This window comes from Scleropages formosus, chromosome 6 (assembly GCF_900964775.1).
Source record: "Scleropages formosus chromosome 6, fSclFor1.1, whole genome shotgun sequence".
Lineage (NCBI taxonomy): Eukaryota > Metazoa > Chordata > Actinopteri > Osteoglossiformes > Osteoglossidae > Scleropages > Scleropages formosus.
In genome coordinates this window covers 18,810,226-18,830,656 of record NC_041811.1, presented here as the reverse complement: position 1 = coordinate 18,830,656, position 20,431 = coordinate 18,810,226, and the positions used below count along the sequence as shown (strand labels likewise).

Below are 20,431 nucleotides of genomic sequence, written 5' to 3'. Positions count from 1 at the left end.
ACACTCCTTAGCCTCCCTGGGAAAGTCTATGCTGGGGTACTGGAGAGGAGAATCCGACTGATAGTCGAACCTCGGATCAAGGAGGAGCAATGCGGTTTTCGCCCTGGCCGTGGAACACTGGACCAGCTCTATACCCTCACTAGGGTGCTGGAGGGTTCATGGGAGTTTGCCTCAACCAGTCCATCTGTGTTTTGTGGACCTGGAGAAGGCATTTGACCGTGTCCCTCGTGGCATTCTGTGGGGGGTACTTCGGGATTATGGGGTTCGGGGCTCGTTGCTACGGGCTGTTTGTTCCCTGTATGACCGGAGCAGGAGCTTGATTCGCATTGCCGGCAGTAAGTCAGACCTGTTCCCGGTGCATGTTGGACTCCGCCAGGGCTGCCCTTTGTCACCGATTCTGTTCATTATCTTTATGGACAGAATTTCTAGGCGCAGCCAGGGAACAGAGGGTGTCTGTTTTGGTGGCCGCAGGATCTCGTCTCTGCTTTTTGCGGACGATTTGGTCCTGTTGGCTTCATCGAATCAAGACTTACAGCGTGCACTGGAGAGGTTTGCAGCCGAGTGCGAAGCAGCGGGGATGAGAATCAGCACCTCCAAATCCGAGACCATGGTCCTCAGTCGGAAAAAGGTGGATTGCCCCCTCCGGGTTAGGGGGGAGCTCCTCCCTCCAGTGGAGGAGTTTAAGTATCTCGGGGTCTTGTTCACGAGTGAGGGAAAAATGGAGCGGCAGGTTGACGGACGGATCGGTGCGGCGTCCGCAGTAATGCGGTCATTGTACCGGTCTGTTGTGGTGAAGAAGGAGCTGAGTCGTAAGGCGAAGCTCTCAATTTACCGGTCGATCTACGTTCCTACCCTCACCTATGGTTATGAACTCTGGATCATGACCGAAAGAATGAGATCGCGGATACAAGCGGCAGAAATGAGTTTCCTCCGCAGAGTGGCTGGGTGCACCTTTAGGGATAGGGTGAGGAGCTCAGTCACCCGGGAGGAGCTCGGAGTAGAGCCGCTGCTCCTCCGCATCGAGAGGAGCCAGTTGAGGTGGCTCGGGCATCTGTTCCGGATGCCTCCTGGACGCCTCCCTGGGGAGGTGTTCCGGGCATGTCCCACTGGGAGGAGGCCTCAGGGCAGACCCAGGACACGTTGGAGAGACTACGTCTCCCAGCTGGCCTGGGAACGCCTTGGGGTTCCCCCAGAGGAGCTGGAGGAGGTTTGCGGGGAGAGGGAAGTCTGGGGGCTCTGCTTAGACTACTGCCCCCGCGACCCGGTCCCGGATAAGCGGAGGAAGATGGATGGATGGATGGAAAAACTAAAAGCCATTTCTATTTCACAAAAACAGCCAGCCAGAAAATGTTATACTTCTGTAGAGACATCTCTGGCATCAATTGCAGCTATTGAGTCTTCATGGATATATGTGAGCATTGCATTTTACTTTGGAATGCTTGCCCATTTCTCCCTGCAAAATTTCTCAATCTCTGCCAAGTCAGGCAAAGGCCATCTGTGGAGAGCAATTTTCATGTCATTCTATAGGTTTTTGGGATTCCAGAAAATTAACTCACACCTACTCACTATTGGGAACTGTTTGTCTAAGCCAGTCTGGAGCTTATCCCAGAGACACAGGATGCTTAGCTAGTCTGGGTACACCACAAATGGGACACCAAGCCATCATAAGGTATCCACACAAAGTCATTTCATTGGTTTGTTCGTTCATTCATTCACACACTACAACCACACACACACACACACACACACACACACACACACTGTCTGAACCGCTTGTCCCATACAGGGTCGCGGGGAGCCGGAGCCTAACCCGGCAACACAGGACATAAGGCTGGAGGGGGAGGGGACACACCCAGGACGGGACGTCAGTCCGTCACAAGGCACTCCAAGCGGAACTCGAACTCCAGACTGACCGGAGAGCAAGACCGGGTCCAACCCACTGAACCACCGCGCCCCCACGCTACAAGCAATTTAGTCTCATTTACCTGAGGCACATGTCTTCAGACTGTGGGTGGAAAGTGGAGCACCCAAAGGAAATCCTTTCAAACCTGGGCAGAACATGCAAACGCCTCACAGAGTGAGTTGGATTCAGGCTAAATCTTTGTTTTGGCTTAAGAGGGGGGTGCGGTGGCACAGTGGGTTTGGCCTGTGCCTGCTTTCTGGTGGACGTGGGGTTCGAGTCCCGCTTGGGGTACCTTGTGACGGACTGGCGTCCCATCCTGGGTGTGTCCCCTCCCCCTCAAGTTCCACGCCCTGTGTTGCCAGGTTAGGCTCTGGCTCGCCACGACCGCGCCCGGAACAAGTGGCGTGTGTGTGCACGTGTGTCTTGGATTATTTTCCAGAATGAATAGTCACTATAAATACAACCTAAATCCTCAGGCCAATTGAAGTGGGGTCTCCTGCATGATTTTCATTTATTTCACTTGAGTAAAATGCTTCTCAGTCAAATCTGCTGAATAATAACCCCAGGTCATGATGCTGCCACCACCATGCTTAACAGTAGGGATGGTGGTAACTAGGGGGTGTGCTATCTTCGGTTTGTACCAGACATAGCACATCACTGTCAGATCAAAGAGCTCAAATTTCTCTCAAAATGACAACATTTTCCAGAAGAAGGTTTCTCTGATCTTGTCACATGAGTTAGACAAAATTAGATGAGTGCCAGGCTAAGTTAAAAGAAATGTCTCGTCAGTTAATAAAAGCTATTAAGATAATTGGGATCATCATCAATTCTATATGCAGCTACTCCTTTAATGTATGCTGGTAAAAATGGTTATAGAGGGGCAAACTGACTTCTCCTAACTGACATTTTGGAAAAAAAGCATCTGCTAGATGAATAAATGTAAATTTAAGTAACCAGGACAGCTCTGTAGGGTGGGAGGAAACAGGATTTTTTGGATAGGAACAGAGTGGTGTGGCAGACTGGCTGTTGCTCTCTCCCAACCCCTCTCTCATGAGCTAGGGCAGTTCTTGCAGGTAGCTGCATGCTCTGATTCCCCTGGCAGAGGTATTTACTACATGTTGTAAACAAGAAAGCACAACAAATAATTGTGGCCTAGAGTTAGACTTGAGTGTTTGTGCTCACATGCGGCTCTGAGATGTCTTTTTTTTCTACGCATCATTCAAAATTCAAACATACCCAATGTAAGTGTAGTAATAAGAAATCAAAGCTTAATTATAAGAGAGTTAAAAATAATGTCCACCATGTTATCCATCCATTGTCAACAACCACTTGTCCCAAGCAGGGTGACGGCAAGCCGGAGCCTTACCTGGCAACACAGGGTGCAAGGCGGAAGGGGGAGGTGACATACTCAAGACGAGATACCAGTCTGTTGCAGGGCTCGAACCCGCCACACCACCATGCCCTGCCTTAATAACTGTGTTTTTTACTGTGAAATGCAGACATCAACTTAGAGCTGGAAGTATTGTATGGAGGTGGACACTTCACCGACTGTCTCAGAACTGGTAAATGTGGAAACCATAGAATTATCTGCAGCTTGTTCACCACCTTCTGTTTTCTTCTCAGCTCTTTCGAAAAACTGATGGCAGCGTTTACTATTCGCTATCACTCTCTGCTGGCACATCAGGTGAAGCTTTATTGCTATTCAAATTGGGGACCCGCTGTACAATATTTTAATATAACCTTGCAAAATGAGGCATAATAAATTAGAAATACTTTGTGATGGCTTTTGTGTGTGAAAAGCCATCACAAAGTATTTACAATTTATTATGCCTCATGATTTATATAATAAACACAGAATCAAGTCCCACTAGCCCACATGCTGCCAAGAACTTGTTGAATAAGGACATTTCATATGATAGAGTACTGCAACATCCCACAGTGATTCCACCCCATCTAGAAGCACCAGAACAAAAGGATCTTGACATTTTAGGAGAAATACTACCAACAAGCTGTTACTAACAGTTCCGAATCAGTTTTAACGTAAAAGCCACGCAGTATTTGTCATTCTTTTCTTAACAGTCTTCATTACACATTGGAAGGAAACATCGAAAACTCTGCGTTACGCGGAAACTGATGTATCGCAACAGCTTCGCTCACTCGGGCATGAACATCAGCTGTGTGGAAGGACACGCGCGCGCACACACAGAAACACGCGCGCGCACACACAGAAACACGCACGCACGCGCACACAGTTTTCCACCCGTCGGTCTTCCAGGGAGAGGAAGTACCATGCGTCCTAGTACGTCTTGAAAAGACATTAAGAGGAGTAATTACTTTCTAAATAACTGTTCTGCCAGACAGAGTCAAGTTTTCTGCTGGATATATCGGAAGACGACAGTTAGAAACAGTCGGAAACGGTTCATTTACCGCAGGGAGGCGACTGACGAGCCTGAGCCCTGAGTCTCTGGAAGCTGCACTGCAGGATCGGCGGTGAAACGCAGGAGACAGTCAGTGTCCCGTCGCCGGAAAATGAGCACCCAGGCAAGTAAAGCGTGTCCCGTTCCAAGGTAAAACCACGGCTTTTTGTACTGTTTCTTTACACGCGGGTGCAGCGCCGCGATGTGTAACGGTCCAGGCCTGTGCTACTTCTATCTAACAGCACAGCGCTCTTCACTTAGCTGCACGACTCGAGTCGACGACGGTTATTAATTAAAACACTTAGTTTGCAGAGCGCTTAATTGATACTCGGGTCTGCCGTAACTCGTACAAAACGTAGTTTCAGTTTGGATTCCACTCGGATTGCACGGATTCGGTCGGTATCTGCGTTCCGAAGCCAGTGTCCGTCCGAGTCTCTCCTGGCTGGTGGGAGTGGGAGTGCCTCCTCCTGCCTGCCTGCCTGCCGCTTTCGAACCGCGAGCGAGCGAACGAACGGGTCTGCGCTTCATCGGAGGCTTCGCTCTGTCCTGGTACACAACACAAGTCAAATGCACTACCCTGCAGTGTAGTGGTGACCGGCGCAACAACAACAAAATTTGTGATTTTTTTTTTTTTTTTTTTTTTTTTTTTTTTGGGATCTTTCGTATTGTAGCGGCGAGGAGAGTCGTTGTGTCACTGTCATGTTTGCTTGATTTTCTTTTTTTTTTTTTTTTTTTTTTTTTAATAAAATTTCAGTCAATCGGTGTCCCCCAGGATCATGATGATTCCGCTTTGTGTTCTGCTTAACTGTACCGTGTACGGGGAAAGTACTGCAAATCTTTAAAAATGAGTGCAAACTGTTATAGCTAGTACTAGTAGCGGAATGGGTAGCTGCTGCTTTTGGCTCAAAGGTCGCGGGTTCGATTCGAATCTCAATCCCGATTGAACACGGTACTTACAGTTAGTTACACTAAAAGTGTTCGATTACCCAGCTGTAGGGGATTAATAATTGTAGGTACATTACAGTACACTGTAAGTCGCGGAAAGCGTCAGCTAAATGAATAAATGTAAAAAATATGTATAATTTCCGTGGTGTAATCGAAAGAGTTTATGTGGGACAGTGAGTGAGTGACGTCAAACTGGAAATCGTGAAATTCGTCTTATGAATATGGGGCTAAAGTGCAGAATGGCATCTTTTATTTTCTGGGTGGTGTTTTTCATGTATGGTAAACCACGCGAGAACAATGTAATTTTGTGTTTACTCGCCCCCCGCGTTTCAGATGAGGATACGTATTGGACACGTGGGGCTCATTGTATACACATAATAATAAGAGCTGTCAGTGTGTGGGATTGATTGGCTGTGGCCCCTGGATTGGGGGTTTCAGGCAAAAGGTATAAACCAAGGTGAAAACTAAAGACTTGACTATGACTGGAAAGCAAGGGTTCTTGAAGATGACATTAAGACAAACACCAGGTAGAACTGTTGCAGAGCAACTGGGAGTCTCCAAATCAGCAGTATGGAATTTATTTAAAAAAAAAAAAAACTATAGCAGGAGTAAGCAACTTCTCGCAACCAGGTTGCCGAGGGAGACCACAGAAACCAAAATAAAAAAATTTGATTTCAGCCATGAAGGAAAACTGCAAAATAACCGCCAAAGAAAAGACAGCCCGTGACTCAGTACTTCGCGGAAGAGTTTGAGAGGAGAAATATCAAAGCTGCACCGTAAGATGCAAACCTGTCGTCAGCCCTAGGAACGGAAAGGCCGGACTGGAATTTGCAAGGAAGTACAGAAATGAGCCAAAGGAGTTCTGGAACAAAGATTTATGGAAGAGAAACTTCCCTAAAAGTGGAGAGGTGTAGAACAAAAGTAGTACTGCAAACAATCCTAAACACGCCATCTCATCTATGAAGCATGAAGGGGACCAACGTAATGGCCTGGGCATGTATGTCGGTCTCTGGAATAGACTCGCAGCTCTTTATTGAGGATGTAAGTGATGACGGCAGCAGCAGAATAAATTCTGAATGGTACAGAAACATCTCGTCGTCCCATTTCTGAAATAAGCCTTCAAATTCGTTGGGTTGAAGTTAATAATTTTACATTTATTCATTTAGCTGATGCTTTTCTCCAAAGCAACTTGTAATGTTAGGATACTTAATTACAATTTGATTTACCCTTTTATACTGCTGGGTATTTTTTTTTTTTTGCCGAAACTATTATATTGCAGGGACTTTGGGTGCTGGTACCAGTGCTTCTTGAGTATTGGCTTTTCTAAGTATTCTCACCTATGCATCTCTTCTACAGTTTGCTAGAGACTCCAGGTGAGACACACTCAGTTTGGGAGTGCCAGCATTGTCAGTCACAGTGTGCTCCTTCAGAATCAAGTGGTGAATACAAGACCCCTCTTTTTTTTTTATTTATTTATTCCCCCCCCCCCCCCCCCCCCATCTTCAGGACATATAGAAATATACCCTTAGAACTTTCCTCACTCTGTTCAGCATAACCAAAACAGTGTTGCTCAATAGAGTACCGATATTGGTCAAGTTAATGATTAAACTGTGCATAGCATTTAAAACAACCAATTTTTTTGCAGGAAATATGTGTATGAAACTTTTAACATCTGTACTGATTAGATTTGTATGCTTCCATATCTATAATCAGGATTCTGTCAGAAACAAGTGAATTTTGATAAGTTTTCACCTATTGGAGGTGTGTTTTAGTTTGCACTTGGAAAAATATTAATGTTTGAAAAGAAGCTGTGAGGATATATTCCTTGTTTGTTCAAAAATGATTTTTACAGTTGGCAATTTGTGAATGTGGATTTCCTATTAATATGTCCTTAATTATTTAATGTGTGTGAATGTACTGACACAGATAACTGATATTGCTGATGAACTGTCATCTTTCCCTGCGTTGTCTTCCTTCTGTGTAAGTGGGTAATGAGGAGCAAAAGAATCACAATCAGATCTGTAGCACTTCAACACTCCATTAAATAAAGCTCTGGCACACTGCACAAGGATTTAACTAGTTTTTTCAGTCACTCGTGCATAGTCTTTTTTTTAGTTTGGGTTCCATATGAACACTTGGGAGGACGTGTTCATTTTTTTTCAGCTTCAGATGCATAGGTTACAAGGGTTGTTTACTTACTCTTCATTGTGGATCTCCCAGTGCACTCTGAAAATGTTCCCTTTCAGCACTGCTGACATAACCAGCTCTCTTTAATGCAGCACTTCTTTAACGTTAAAGACTGCCAGTATGAACAAGTCACAAACCTTGCTAATCACACTGCAATTTTATTACTTTGAGGAGACTGGGTCCTGCTCTCCGGTCGGTCTGGGGTTCGAGTCCCGCTTGGGGTGCCTTGCGACGGACTGGCGTCCCGTCCTGGGTGTGTCCCCTCCCCCTCCAGCCTTTTGCCCTGTGTTGCCGGGTTAGGCTCTGGCTCCCCAGGACCCTGTATGGGACGAACAGTTTCAGATGGTGTGTGTGTGTTTGTGTGTGTGAGAGAGAGAGAGAGAGATTAGGCACAAGTTTTTGGAAGCTGGGTCTTACTAATTTATATTAATTAAAAAAGAAATAATGGTAAGCAATGCATTTTAGAAAACAGGATTTTTAACTGCAGTGCAGATATCGTGTTTTGATCATATCGTGCATATATCAATACAGGTATATAAAAATGTTAGACCTCAGTAAGAATACATAATACCTTTAATACAGATTTGGAGACTTGGAGGTCAGTTGATGATAAACAGGAACGAGAAATAGCGTATCCCAGTCCTCCATTTGCAGTGTTTCTCACAACATCGCAAAATATTGGTCAATATACGGTGTTTGAAATGGCACTAACCACACACTGTGCAGCCAGTGAGCAGCCAGGTAGCCGAGTTACACAGTGCCTGCACCTTTGGCCTAAAGGAGCTCACTTGGAACTTCTCTTGAATTTTGGAATGTGAGCGTTCCCCGCTGGTGGCTGTGGGTTATTACACTTCGGAGGGTTTTTACGAGTTCTTACGGTCAACCCTCACAAGTATAGCTCTTACTCCCCCTGCATAAAATGTCTCTTGGATATATGTAAATTCAGTTTTAATTGAAAAATTCTTTAAATACCTATGCAGTTGCATGTAAAGGGGCATAATAAAACTAGTATTTCAATAACATAGTGGTAATTTGGCTATGACCACATCTGTACCTTCTTCCAGCTGGCCTGCTGCTGTGGCCCTGCTCCCTGCACCCTGTGCTGCGACTCGTGCCCCAAGATCAAACAGTCCACAGGAACCCGTTTCATGTACACTCTTTACTTCCTGCTGGTCACCGCTGTTTGCATGGTCATGATGTCACCCACCATGGAAAAAGTGATGCGGGAAAATGTGAGTATATTACCTGGGTTCCATGTTATATGGTTTACTTGTATAAATAAACACATGCTCGTGGTCCTAAAATCCAACCAGTGCACTTCTAACCATAGTTATGAGTTTTTTTTTAATTTTTATTTGAAATTACGTTACTTAACGGTAATATCTATCCATTCGCAGCTTAAACAGCTTCACAATTAGTAAATCCGCTGGAGTTAGATTGCCTTTGTGACTTTCTTCCCTACTTGCAGTATGTGCCTCTGCTTGGGAGGGACACCTTTCATATGAGGGCAGTTGTTATTAGAGAGCTGACATATCTGTCTAATGTGACCTTAGGCTGTTTGACAAGCAAACTTACAACAAGTAACTCATTTATACAGCTGGGCGATTTCTTTTTTTTTTACTGGAGCAATTCATAAGTACCACACTAGACAAGGGTACTACAGGAGAACTAGGGTTTCGACAAAGGAACCGTGAGGTTACAAGGTGACAACCCTAACATTATGTTTCTGGTATGACTGAAGTTTTTTGACTTGACGCAAAGCCCCATAATAAGATTTCTGGCATATTTAAAAACGTAACATTTCTTAATTTTGAGAACATGGCCCAATACATCAAAAAGCCCTTCAGCTGGAGGAAGCCATTCTAGGTTCTGGAGTTGTCATTCTGGAGTTCTAAATAATCCATTGTTTAACACATTTTCCTGTTTTCTTTGTTCATTGCTAACATTATGTCATTCTCCCTTGTAGTTGTAATGGATGTATGGATGATTAATTTGTATGCTTCAAATGGGGAAAAAAAAGAACTGCTTTAAATTATTGAGAGCAAATGTTATTTACAGCAAATTTAAACCTTGGTATTGAACGGTTTGTGATTAAAATATATTGACAATTGCCACATCATGTGCTGGATTGATAAAGAAATAATGTGTCAAGCCTGATATTTTCACCTCTAGAAATGTACTGTTATCAGTAAATAAACAAGCAGTAAATATTAAAAATGGATAAGTAATGAGAATAATTTTTTAGAACTTGTTTTAATGCCACTGACAGCATTGCTTAATGATTTCCATTATTTTCACAATGTGGGAAGATTTGATAAAACAAGTCTGGTTAATTAAATCCGGTGTTGAAAAAAAAGTACTGAACAGCTGCATGCAATGCACCAATGTGATTCGTTCCGCAGCTTTTTCTTGGCAAATCCTGGACACAGTAAATAACTTTTATTGCTCCCAGTTTTATTTCAATTTTTAGCGTCACGGTTGAATTCTTTCCCCCGCAGATACCCTACTTTTCTGAAATGTGTTACAAAATTGGTGCTGGTGAGAACTGCGATGTTCTGGTGGGCTACTCAGCGGTCTACAAGGTCTGCTTTGGCATGTCCTGCTTCTTCTTCATCTTCGCAGTCTTCACCTTCCAGGTGCGCAAGAGCCGGGGCTGCCGGGCAGCCATCCACAATGGGTAAGCCAGCCAGACCCTTTCCAGTGCTACGAAAGCTGGGCAATGGCCTCCCTTTTATGCCTGGTCTTGTAAGGCTCATTTGAGGACTCCCCCAAATTATTTATAAATGGGAAATAATTTGGAAATCAAATCTGAGCCTGAATGATGGTGGATATCTCATATGCAGTGTGTTAGTGTTAGCGCCTCAAATAGCTTGCAATAAATAACAGTGAGAAACTGTGGTTTAAGCACTGTCTGTGTGTTACTTTAATTTTTGGTTTGGCCTGTTTTAGTAATTCTGTTGTTGCCCTTTATAGTTGGTCGGTAGCTGTTGATTAGGGCTTATGACAAAAGGATAAATCCCATTGCTACTTGATGCTTGTCGCTTTCTGACTTACACACACTTCCTAGTGTCACAGTTTCTGCTTATTTGTTGATCTTTTTATATTTTTACATGTATTTTCCTGTTTTTAAAGTATTCTGCTTGAATTTCACAAGCACAGATGGTTGAGGAACAAAGATGATCAAATACCCGTTGTGTTGTATATTTAATTTTATCATTAGTTAGCTTTATTTTTAACATCTTTTTTTTTCAAAACCAAGCTACACATTTCAGTGACAAGAGCTATAACATAATTAATTGTGGCATTTGTTTTCCACAGTTTCTGGTTCTGGAAATTCCTGGCATTAGTTGCTTGCTGTGCAACAGGATTCTTTATTCCAAATGTAGATAAATTCCTTGAAGGTAAAGTATCTTCTACTGGTTATAATTCAAGTGCTGGAAAGCTATGTAGTATAGCAGTATAATTTTAAATCGTCTGTTATTTTTTTAAAAAATCTACCACTTCATAAACCCAGAGGTTTAATTTATTTCCACTCTTACTACTTGTTTGTGTGTGTGTTTGTGCGCCCACACGTTACTTACTGGTTTCATACACTTCTTTAAGAAATTCAGCAGATTATGAAACATGTTTCCTTGATGTTGAGGAGTTCATGTACACACAGATGGTGCTGTGTTTCGCAATTGCATTCACAAGGTAGAGTTCAAGGCTGCATTGTTTGTTGTCGTTCTAGTGACGATTTATTTATCCCAGTATAGAGGTACAGCCCACATATTCTTATCCATATCATTAAACCCTCTAGACATTTCTGGATTTCCTGTTGTTTTTTTTTTTTTTTTTGGAAATTCCAAATGTGCCAGAACCTCAGGGTGGGATAAGAGGCTATGGAACATTGGAATAAATTTTGAATCTCAGACAGGCTCTAGAAGTCTACTCAGCTACACAAGAGAGGAAAGCAGAATGTTATCCAGGGTCTGTTCTCAGCAGGAATGATGCTTGGCTTTAACTAGGAATGTCATTGGGAGATGGATAAAGCACTTGAGAAAGTCCAACCGAAGTGGACCTTATGTGTAGGGGGCAAAGTGACAAGCTGTAGAATGATGAGAGTCCACTTCTGAAGCTGCTGTGGCAGTGAGACAACTCTGTAGTGACAGGACTTCAAGACTGGATGACATTCATGCCGAAATGTTGAAAGCTCTGGATGTTCTTGTGGTTTCTTGGTTGACACATTTCTGTATGGCTTGGAAGGCTGGGACTGTTGATAAGGTTGCTAGTTTCCATCGTATAAAAAAAGGGCACTTCAGGATGTTGTGTAAACTCCTAGGGGATCGTGCTTCTTGAACTTCCTGGAGGAAGTCAATGTCAGATTGGTGTAAAAGGCTACAGCGCATTTTGGTCTGGTTGTATAACAGTGGACCCACTCTTCATCCTTGCAAGAATTTGCAAACATGGTGTACATAACCTTTGTTAGTAAGTAGAAACCCTGCTGTGATGTTCTCTGGCGTTTTCTTTGGCAGTATTGTAGGAGTATGGGGTGCCGGGGTTGCTTATGTGTGCCAGTCGTTCTTTGTGTCTGCTGAGCATTTTCTTTCCTCTTTGTGGTGCTCATGGGCAGGATGTCAAGGTGCAACCGTTTTGTTCAAGGTGAATAATTTGGCATCAGAGGGATAACAGATTATGGTCCCATTAGCCTCATTGAAATTTGATCTTCACTATCTTCCAGACCATTTCACAGTTGAGCGTGATGTACTCGGAGTGAAGGTCAGTATTTCCGAATCTGAGGTGCTGGGTATCAGCAGGGATGAAGTAGTTTGTTTTCCCAGCTTTGTGGGAACCTCCAAGTCGAGTACCACCTCGATATTCTTTTCACGTGACAGCAGCAGGAATTCTAAGACTGACAAATGGCTCGATGCAGCTATGGCAGTATAGGTGGTGTGCATTTTTGAAAGGGGCTCTGTTCTGATGACCTCATTGTCAACATTTTTGTAAGTAGCAAACCTACTTATACTGTGTGGTATAAACTATAAGGATATATAAACAATTAGCATACATGAGTGCTACATTGTGTAATAAGTTTTCGGTATATTCTTCAGTGATTTCACATTTTATTCGTGTCAGAATAATGCTATTATAGAATAATAACACACACACACACAGTACAGTATAATTGTATTTTCATGCACCATTATTATTTTCCCATGTATTTCTAAATGTTTTCCTTTACTTTTTAGCATGCAAAAAAGTAAACTTGAATGGATTCAAAGATTTCAGGAAATAAAACATTTTTGTTAATGCAACACCGTTACTGATAGACTCGCTGGCTAAGGACCAAACAATAAAACATGGTGCTGCGGCAGCACAGCCAGCCAATATTATCGTGCAGCAGCTGGAGTGGTTGTCGTCAGAGGCTACGACCACATGCCACAACTCAAAAATAATATAATAAGGTTGGTAGTAACGTACTTGCTGTCGTAAGTACGAGTTGTGATAAGGCACGGACTACCCATATTGTAAACATTTATGTTTTACTTTGCCATTTAGCAGATGCGTCTATCCAATGCAACACATGACTCAGAGTGAACAGCATTGCTTTTCCCAATAGAGTAAGTGTGTGTCTGCAGTTTACAGTGAGAAATGAGGTTCCTCTTCAGGTTGGTGGGGTTCAGTCTGTGGAGGGTGTGGAGCAGTCGCTGCCCCTCCAATCTATACGTAGCCATTTAAGGAAGGTTGGTACCCTGAGTGCCTCCTGCAAGATACTTAAACCACCTCAGAGGCTGTCCAGGGCAGACCCAGGACATGCTGGTGAGATTTTATCTCAATTTTACCCATCGAATTCTTGGAAATTTCACAGGAGAACCAGAAGACTGTTGCTATGAAAGGGGGAGTATGGTTTACCTTGCTTGGCCTGTTGCCCCCATGACCCTCCCTGCGAAGTGGTTTGAACATGGATGGGTGGATGTATTTTCTTAGCTGTTAGGTTTTAAAAGCTGTGCTTGCTGCAGTTTGGGTGCTGTTGTCTTCAATTCTCCTTCCTTCCCAGTTGTGGACTGTAGACCAGTATGCTAAGTTTCATGTTTGTTTTGCAGAGTTGGTGTGTTTATGAAACACACGCAAGGTGCTCCTTTACAGGAGACCAACTAAAAAGCATGTGTTAACAGTGATTTATGACTCAGTTTAGAATATAATCAGCATCTCAGAACTGGGGTTTGTTTCTCTTCAGCAAAGTTACAGAACAGCTGAAAATGTTTGTGGGGCTTCAGGGCACGTTGTACATAAGGCACCACAAACAATAAAATCCTCTAACCACATCTTGAGCATTGGTAAGAGAATATAATGATCTTTCCCTGGAAATAAGTGCAGTATCAAAAATTACATGTAGTCTGTCTCTTCCAAACTGCCTCTCTATAGTACAACATATGGTACTAATATTCCTACATAGATGGCCATGTCGTCTTGCATTTCCACTCATACAAAGTTAGTTTATGCTTTACATTTCTGCAACAGTTATATAAAGTTCTATGTCTTATGAACTTTTCTAAATATTTTTTTTCCCACTCAAAATAACTTGTATGTAAGGACTGTAATGTCAGTGTTTAGTTTGGAGTTACTGAACATTATGGGAAGATGACTCCTGCATGTGGGTGTTTAATCTGTTCCCTCTGCAGAAGTATTACCTAACTTCCTAAAAGGAAATGTTTCTTCCCCAGTTTGCAATTTATATATTAATATTTTTGTGAAGCAGTTTACGTTAATTAGCCTGCTCAAGACAACCTCGTTTATAAGGTTGTGTTTGTGAATAATACATTGTCTGATGCAATGGAAATAATAAACAATCAATGCTTGCTGAATAAGTAATACTAATTTTTATATGATTCATGTATGTGGAGTACTTATGAAAGGTTTTCCTCACTTGGATTTCAGTGTGGCGCTATGTGGGTGCATCTGGAGGGTTTCTCTTCTTGCTCATCCAGCTCATGCTCCTGGTGGACTTTGCACACCGATGGAACAACAACTGGTGGGTTTGAATTCTTACTGCGGTTTCAGTTATGGCTCTTTAGGATGACCGGAACATCCAATAAAATAATTTGATGAAGGGGGCTAATGTCTTATCAAATTTGGCTTGTAAGAAATGCAAAGTGCCAGACCTAGTGTGTGGTTTCTACACTTTTATCTATTAATAGTTTGTTTCATTCAGGTGTTTTAAACTAGCAGCGCAACTCGTCCATTAATGCAACGTGTGAAGTGCTGACTGTGACTCACCACTGCCTTCTGCAGGACTGCTGGTGTTCAGAACAACAAGTTGTGGTACGCGGCACTGGCCCTCGTGACCCTGGTGCTCTTCTCTGTGGCCGTAGGGGCCCTGGTCTTCATGGCCTTGTACTACACCCACCCCGAGGCCTGCTTCCTCAACAAGGTCTTCCTGGGGATCAATGGCAGCCTCTGCTTGCTCGTGTCACTGCTAGCCATCTCGCCTGCCATGCAAAGGTGTAAGCCTACATTCACTAAGCCCACGGCCACTTTGCTGTAGGGCAGTCGCACGGGGAGCTCACAAATGCGTTACATTCCGACATACGGGTCGTATCTGTATGGGGAAAATGTCATTGGAGTGGCAGATAGTGTTGAAGGACTACGGATGTTACAGAAACATACGGTAGCTCTTTTGTATGCTTCTGAACTGTGTCACTAAAAATAATCTTTGTACCTAGACAACAACCGCACTACTCTGGAAAAGTGATTAGATTCTATTTGAATGTGTCACTTTTCTGTGAATGCATTCATTTGTGGCTGATTGAAGATCATGTACTGTTATAGATTCATTACCATAATGAGATGGAGGTAGGTGATGTAGTAGTTTGGAGGATCCAAGTTCCTATGCCCCTCCTGGTAGAGTACTTTTGAGAAATGTACTTACCCTAAATTTCTCCTGTTAAAAAAAAAAAAAAAAAAAAGAAATTGGCCAGCTTTGTAATTGGGGAAAATCATTACAAGTAGCTTAATACTGAAAACTGCTTTGCAGAAAATCAGCAGCTAAATGAACAATAAAAATTTTTAAATAGACATTTTGAAAAGCCGGTTACCTCAAAAGATATTTGTACTTGAGCTAAGTTTATAAGTTGCAGTGCTTTGTGCTGATCTCACATCTTGTTTCTCTCCGACAGTGCAGTCCACCTCCGGCCTCCTACAGTCGGGGGTCATCAGCGTGTACGTCATGTACCTCACCTTTTCTGCCTTCTCCAGCAAGCCTATAGAAAGTGAGTGAATGGGCAGTCCTGTTGCTATTGATTCTTTCAGTGAAGTTTTAAGGGGCTAAAGACAGAAATAAGACCTCAAGGTAGTGTTTCTTCTCAAGGGTCAGAAGATTGTTAAAGTTATGTCAGCCAACAATCAAATAACCATTTTTTCCCCCTCCAATTTCTTGCCATCTTTTCTGTTTTGAACCCTGTCATCCAAACGGTTGCCTTTATTACTCTGGTAGGCCATTCGGCCCTTTGAGCGGTACAGGGAAGCACGGGTGTTTCTGTTTTTGGTCCACTTCTGAACAGAGCCTCTTTGTTTTCAATGCAGCGTGTGGAAATTTCTGGTAATGACATCCATTTGGAAATATTCGCAGCCCTCGCTTGCTGAATCTGGTTCTGATTTCCTTGCAGCGGTTGAAGAAAATGGAAAGAGCGTCCACGTCTGTGTCTTCCCCTTCAACTCTGGGTCCGAGAGTGACAACAAAATAGTGTCAGGTGTTGGCACTGTCCTTCTGGTCGGCTGTGTGTTGTACTCCTGGTGGGACATTTTTCTATAATATTTATATCCCATTATACAGCCCTTGTAGTAGTTTATGTTCCACTTTTGGTAGAACAGAGTCGTTCTGCATGACCTTAGAAGAATGTTCCAAATCAGAGGTTTGCGCAAAACATAAAAATCCTTGACATACATTATGTAATCCAGTAATAGAATATCATGGGATGTTTGAAAATTTGGTATTTTTCAAGGGCCTTTTCTCCAAGAAATCATCTAAAACACAGAATTATTTAACAAATTTTACATAAAGTAGGAAAAATGTGTCCTTAATATTAGCAGCATCACAATGTTAATGGGTAAAATCTGACTTGTAAGCATGAGAATTTAAATTTATACATTCATTTATATGACACTTTTCCACAAAGCAACCAAAATTGCCAGATATACTAAATTTAGCTAAATGCAATCCTTGACATACTTATACAGTTCGGTAATACATGTAACTGTATCACTTCACTGGCTCATTGTATATGATTGAGAAATTTATAAGCAAATGCCATTAAAATCATTTTTAGTTAGAACGGAAAATTTAATATACAGTATTAAGCTAATCCTTAGTCTCCTTTAATGCGAATGAGTAATATACAGTTATAGGGTAAGTAAAGGTGTCCACTGATCATGTTACATATCTGTGTTCCCCCACCACCCGTGGCAGTTTGACCTCCACAACCAGGACAAGCTCTGTTGCTTTGGGTGTGAGCAGGGCCACAGCACTACAGAATGAGGTAATACTACACTGCCTCTAGGTTAAGCCTCTAAAATTGTGAAAAACCATATTCATGCAAAGATAAAACACAGTTGAATAATATTTTTTAACTTGCTTTGTTGCTTGGAGAAAGTTATTGAATTACTCTGCCACTTATTCTAACAAAGTTAAGATTGTACTCTTTGTGTACATGTTTATATCAAGTACATTTATAGATTTTTTTTTCTATAGGTATTTGAGATATTGAAATGATAGTCATCGATGATTGAATATTTCATCATGTAAATATTGTTCTTTTTAACATACAGAGGGCTCGCTGTTGTTTCTGCTTTGGTCAAGATGGGGGTAAGTGTTTTTCCAAAAAAAATGACATTGACTCTTGTAAGTAAAATATTCAGTAAATGTAATAGCTTGTAATGTCTTCCCAAGAATTTTTTTTGTCCCACACAAGTGCACTAATATATAATATGTACCATCATCTCGCTCACTCACTCACTAACTCAGTTTTTATAACTGCTTGTCTTCATCGGGGACACAGCAGTCTGGAACCTATCCCGCAACCTTGTACTCGTGTGTGTGTGTGTGTGTGTGTGTGTGTGTGTATATGTGTGTATATATATAAGTATAAAGTATATATAAAGTAAGAGGTTGATGAAGGTACTATATATATAATATATATATATATATATTATAGTACCTTCATCAACCTCTTACTTTACAGATAAAATTTATATTTTGATTGATGTTAAACTTGCTTTTTTACTGTGTTCAGATTTTTGTAACAGTGTTTTATTGTGAGGAAGGTAGCGCACAGTAGAATGAGAAATGATTGGGAAAAACAAAATATCGTAGATATAGAATATAGTGTTTAGTGAGTGGGCTTTTGTAATGCCCCCTAGTGGAGATGGTTTCGTTTAATCTGCAATCTGAGTGTTAACTGTCCGTTTCCATCAGACTCTGAAGAGAATGTGGAAGGCATGAATGACGAGAAGGCGGGAACCATGTACAGCTACTGCTACTTTCACTTTGTATTCTTTCTGGGGTCCATGTATGTCATGATGACTGTTACCAACTGGTTTCAGTAAGTAGCTTCTCACGCCTGTCACTAACACAGAATGTTGTATTAGGTGGACGAACTATGTCTTTTTACTTCTTTCAGCTTGCATAATGAAGAGTAGCCAACATCCTATGATATGCATGAATATAACAGATTTTTTTTGTTTGTTTGCATAATTGTCATATTCTTCATTTACTCCGTTACAAGAGTTTTAGTATTTGAGTTTAATCATTTAAGTGGCTTGTTGAGCTTGTTTGTATACCAAATGTCACCTGAGATCCCTTTACATTTCCCCTTAGTTACGACAGTGCCAAGATTGAGAAAATTCTGGAAGGGAGCTGGTCTGTGTTCTGGATCAAGATGGCATCTTGCTGGGTGTGTCTGCTGCTCTACACAGGAACCATTGTAGCTCCCATACTTTGTCCTAGGAGATTTGAAGCCTAATACTCATCTGCACTACATTGGTGACTCTTTTTTTTTTTTTTTTTTTTAAAGATTAAAATTACCATCATTTGATTTTCATGTTTGTATTCGGTATCATTAATATTTTAGAACTATTTAGTCCAGCTTTACTGAGGTCTTTGGCCCTTAATTTTTTTTTTTTTTTTTTTTTAAAACAGGCAAAATGTAAAAAAAAAAAAAAAAAAAACGGTTCACAGATTTATAGTACAGTATGCAGTATTAGCAAAGGAAAGACCCAAAAATGATGCAAGCAATGGGAAATTTAAGCCAAGTCTTTGGAGTTGGATTAAAACACTTAATTTCACACTGCATGTCAAAAGGTAGTTGTTTTGGTGGCTACCACTGTCCACATAAAACAAGGGGAGGAGGTGTCTCAGCAGGGTATATTAACTACAAGTTCATTTGCAAGCACCTGCAGCACAGGTTACAGGATATTTCAAGCTGATTGTAAACTGTGTTTGTCTGGAAGAGCCATGTCTGTAAAACAACAAATGCTATTCTCAGGGTACTTTAACAGTGGGTGAGGGAAAGCTCCATTGTTGTACAGTAGTTTTATTATGTTTATTTCCTGTGCCACCCAGTGGGAAGTGGATAGAGGTTGACATTTGCATATGTAAATGGTTACCTTTGTAAATATTTTAAACATGTACAGTATAAGATGATGAATCATGATGATGGAATTACTTGAAAAACATCACCTACGTAGACAGAACACGTGGAAACATATCTATGGGCTAAAAAACTAAATAAGAAATATTTTTGCCATACTTTATGTGCTTATGTGCTTTAATGTAGATCTGGCTAGAATGTGAAAAGTAACAAAAGTAAAAACAGGTGCAACAGGCTTTCAGAGGTTAACAATGACATGTAGTAGGATAAGCTATTTAGTGCCCTGTAGCTCATTGTCTTGTATACCACTTACTGCATTTTGATACAAAACGGAGCAATGGAGGTGTGGAATCATTCCAGGTTCACATTCCTCCAGTGACCTTGTTGCCTCTTATTTATTTCAATTTTTGTAGATATGACGTTACACAATATCCTATGCAAATGAACAAAGGGTTGTACTTTCCTACTTAGGCTTCAATAAGTCTCTTGTTCTGTTCAGCTGAGCGTTCGTACAGTGGGCCTTTATCTACTCATGAAACACTCTGGTTTGATCCAGCTGGCACAGAATAATGCACAAAAGGCTGAATTAAAGTTGTCTCAATTTGTATTGTGGATTTTATGTTTGTACAGGATACTGAGATATTGTATGGAAGATTTTGTACTTTTTATATGTATTTTTTGGTCTTTTGTTAGTTTTCACTCTTTAAAAAAAAAATATGCAAGAAAGAATATGTGGAATCTTGGCCAGTTTCAAACGCATTCCACAAGAACTGGAATGGCATTGTTGGAGTAAAATACAAAATAATATATTTATGATGTCCACCTTTAAATTACTTACCACACCAATGAAGGAAATGGTACACTGAGTACTTAATTTTGTAAACCATTCTAGAGTGCCTTCCAGTGTATCCCATCCAGTGTTGTTCCCTTTTGCAGCATTACAAATGATACACTTTTTAGTAGTCTGACCTTTTGACTGAATTTCTTAGCAAGGATACCTCTAAAGAAATTGGTTTTTAGCACCGTGAAGTCAATGGAACCACTAGCGTTGCACTCATTTAGGTTTGGTACGTTGTAGCGCAATTTGAATACTTTTGCAATGCGAACCAATTTTTGTCCTGTTTTTAAAGATTACACTGAATTTTCTGAAAAGGGAACTGTTTTGACTTTGGTTTGAATATGATTTGTCATGTTTGTGTAAACTTGGCTCACTGCTGCAAGTTCTGAGCAACCACAATATACACATTCGGTAGTTACAAGGTATTGTATTCCAAAGGGTGTTTAATATCGCAAAAAAGTGCATTGTACCTTTTTGTTTTTTCTAAACAAACATTTCTTTTAAAAATCTTAGAAGT

The 20,431-nt window shown here is 41.4% G+C and overlaps 1 protein-coding gene across 1 annotated transcript; it reads left to right on the top strand.

The window, feature by feature from the left end:
• Window positions 1–4,142: 4,142 nt before the first annotated feature.
• LOC108925096 (serine incorporator 5-like) lies at window positions 4,143–18,604 on the top strand. Its single transcript, XM_018736844.2, has 12 exons — window positions 4,143–4,444; window positions 8,517–8,684; window positions 9,951–10,129; window positions 10,771–10,853; window positions 14,371–14,464; window positions 14,725–14,936; window positions 15,609–15,701; window positions 16,098–16,224; window positions 16,898–16,967; window positions 17,257–17,293; window positions 17,903–18,029; window positions 18,305–18,604. Exons 1-12 carry the CDS (start codon window positions 4,433–4,435, stop codon window positions 18,447–18,449), a joined length of 1,347 nt encoding a protein of 448 aa, XP_018592360.1. The 5' UTR covers window positions 4,143–4,432; the 3' UTR covers window positions 18,450–18,604.
• The last annotated feature ends 1,827 nt before the right edge of the window (window positions 18,605–20,431 follow it).

Coding starts and splice junctions, on each gene's coding strand:
- LOC108925096 (XM_018736844.2), top strand. Junction 10,854..14,370: donor TGTAGATAAATTCCTTGAAG/GTAAAGTATCTT, acceptor CTTGGATTTCAG/TGTGGCGCTATGTGGGTGCA. Junction 14,937..15,608: donor CTCGCCTGCCATGCAAAGGT/GTAAGCCTACAT, acceptor TCTCTCCGACAG/TGCAGTCCACCTCCGGCCTC.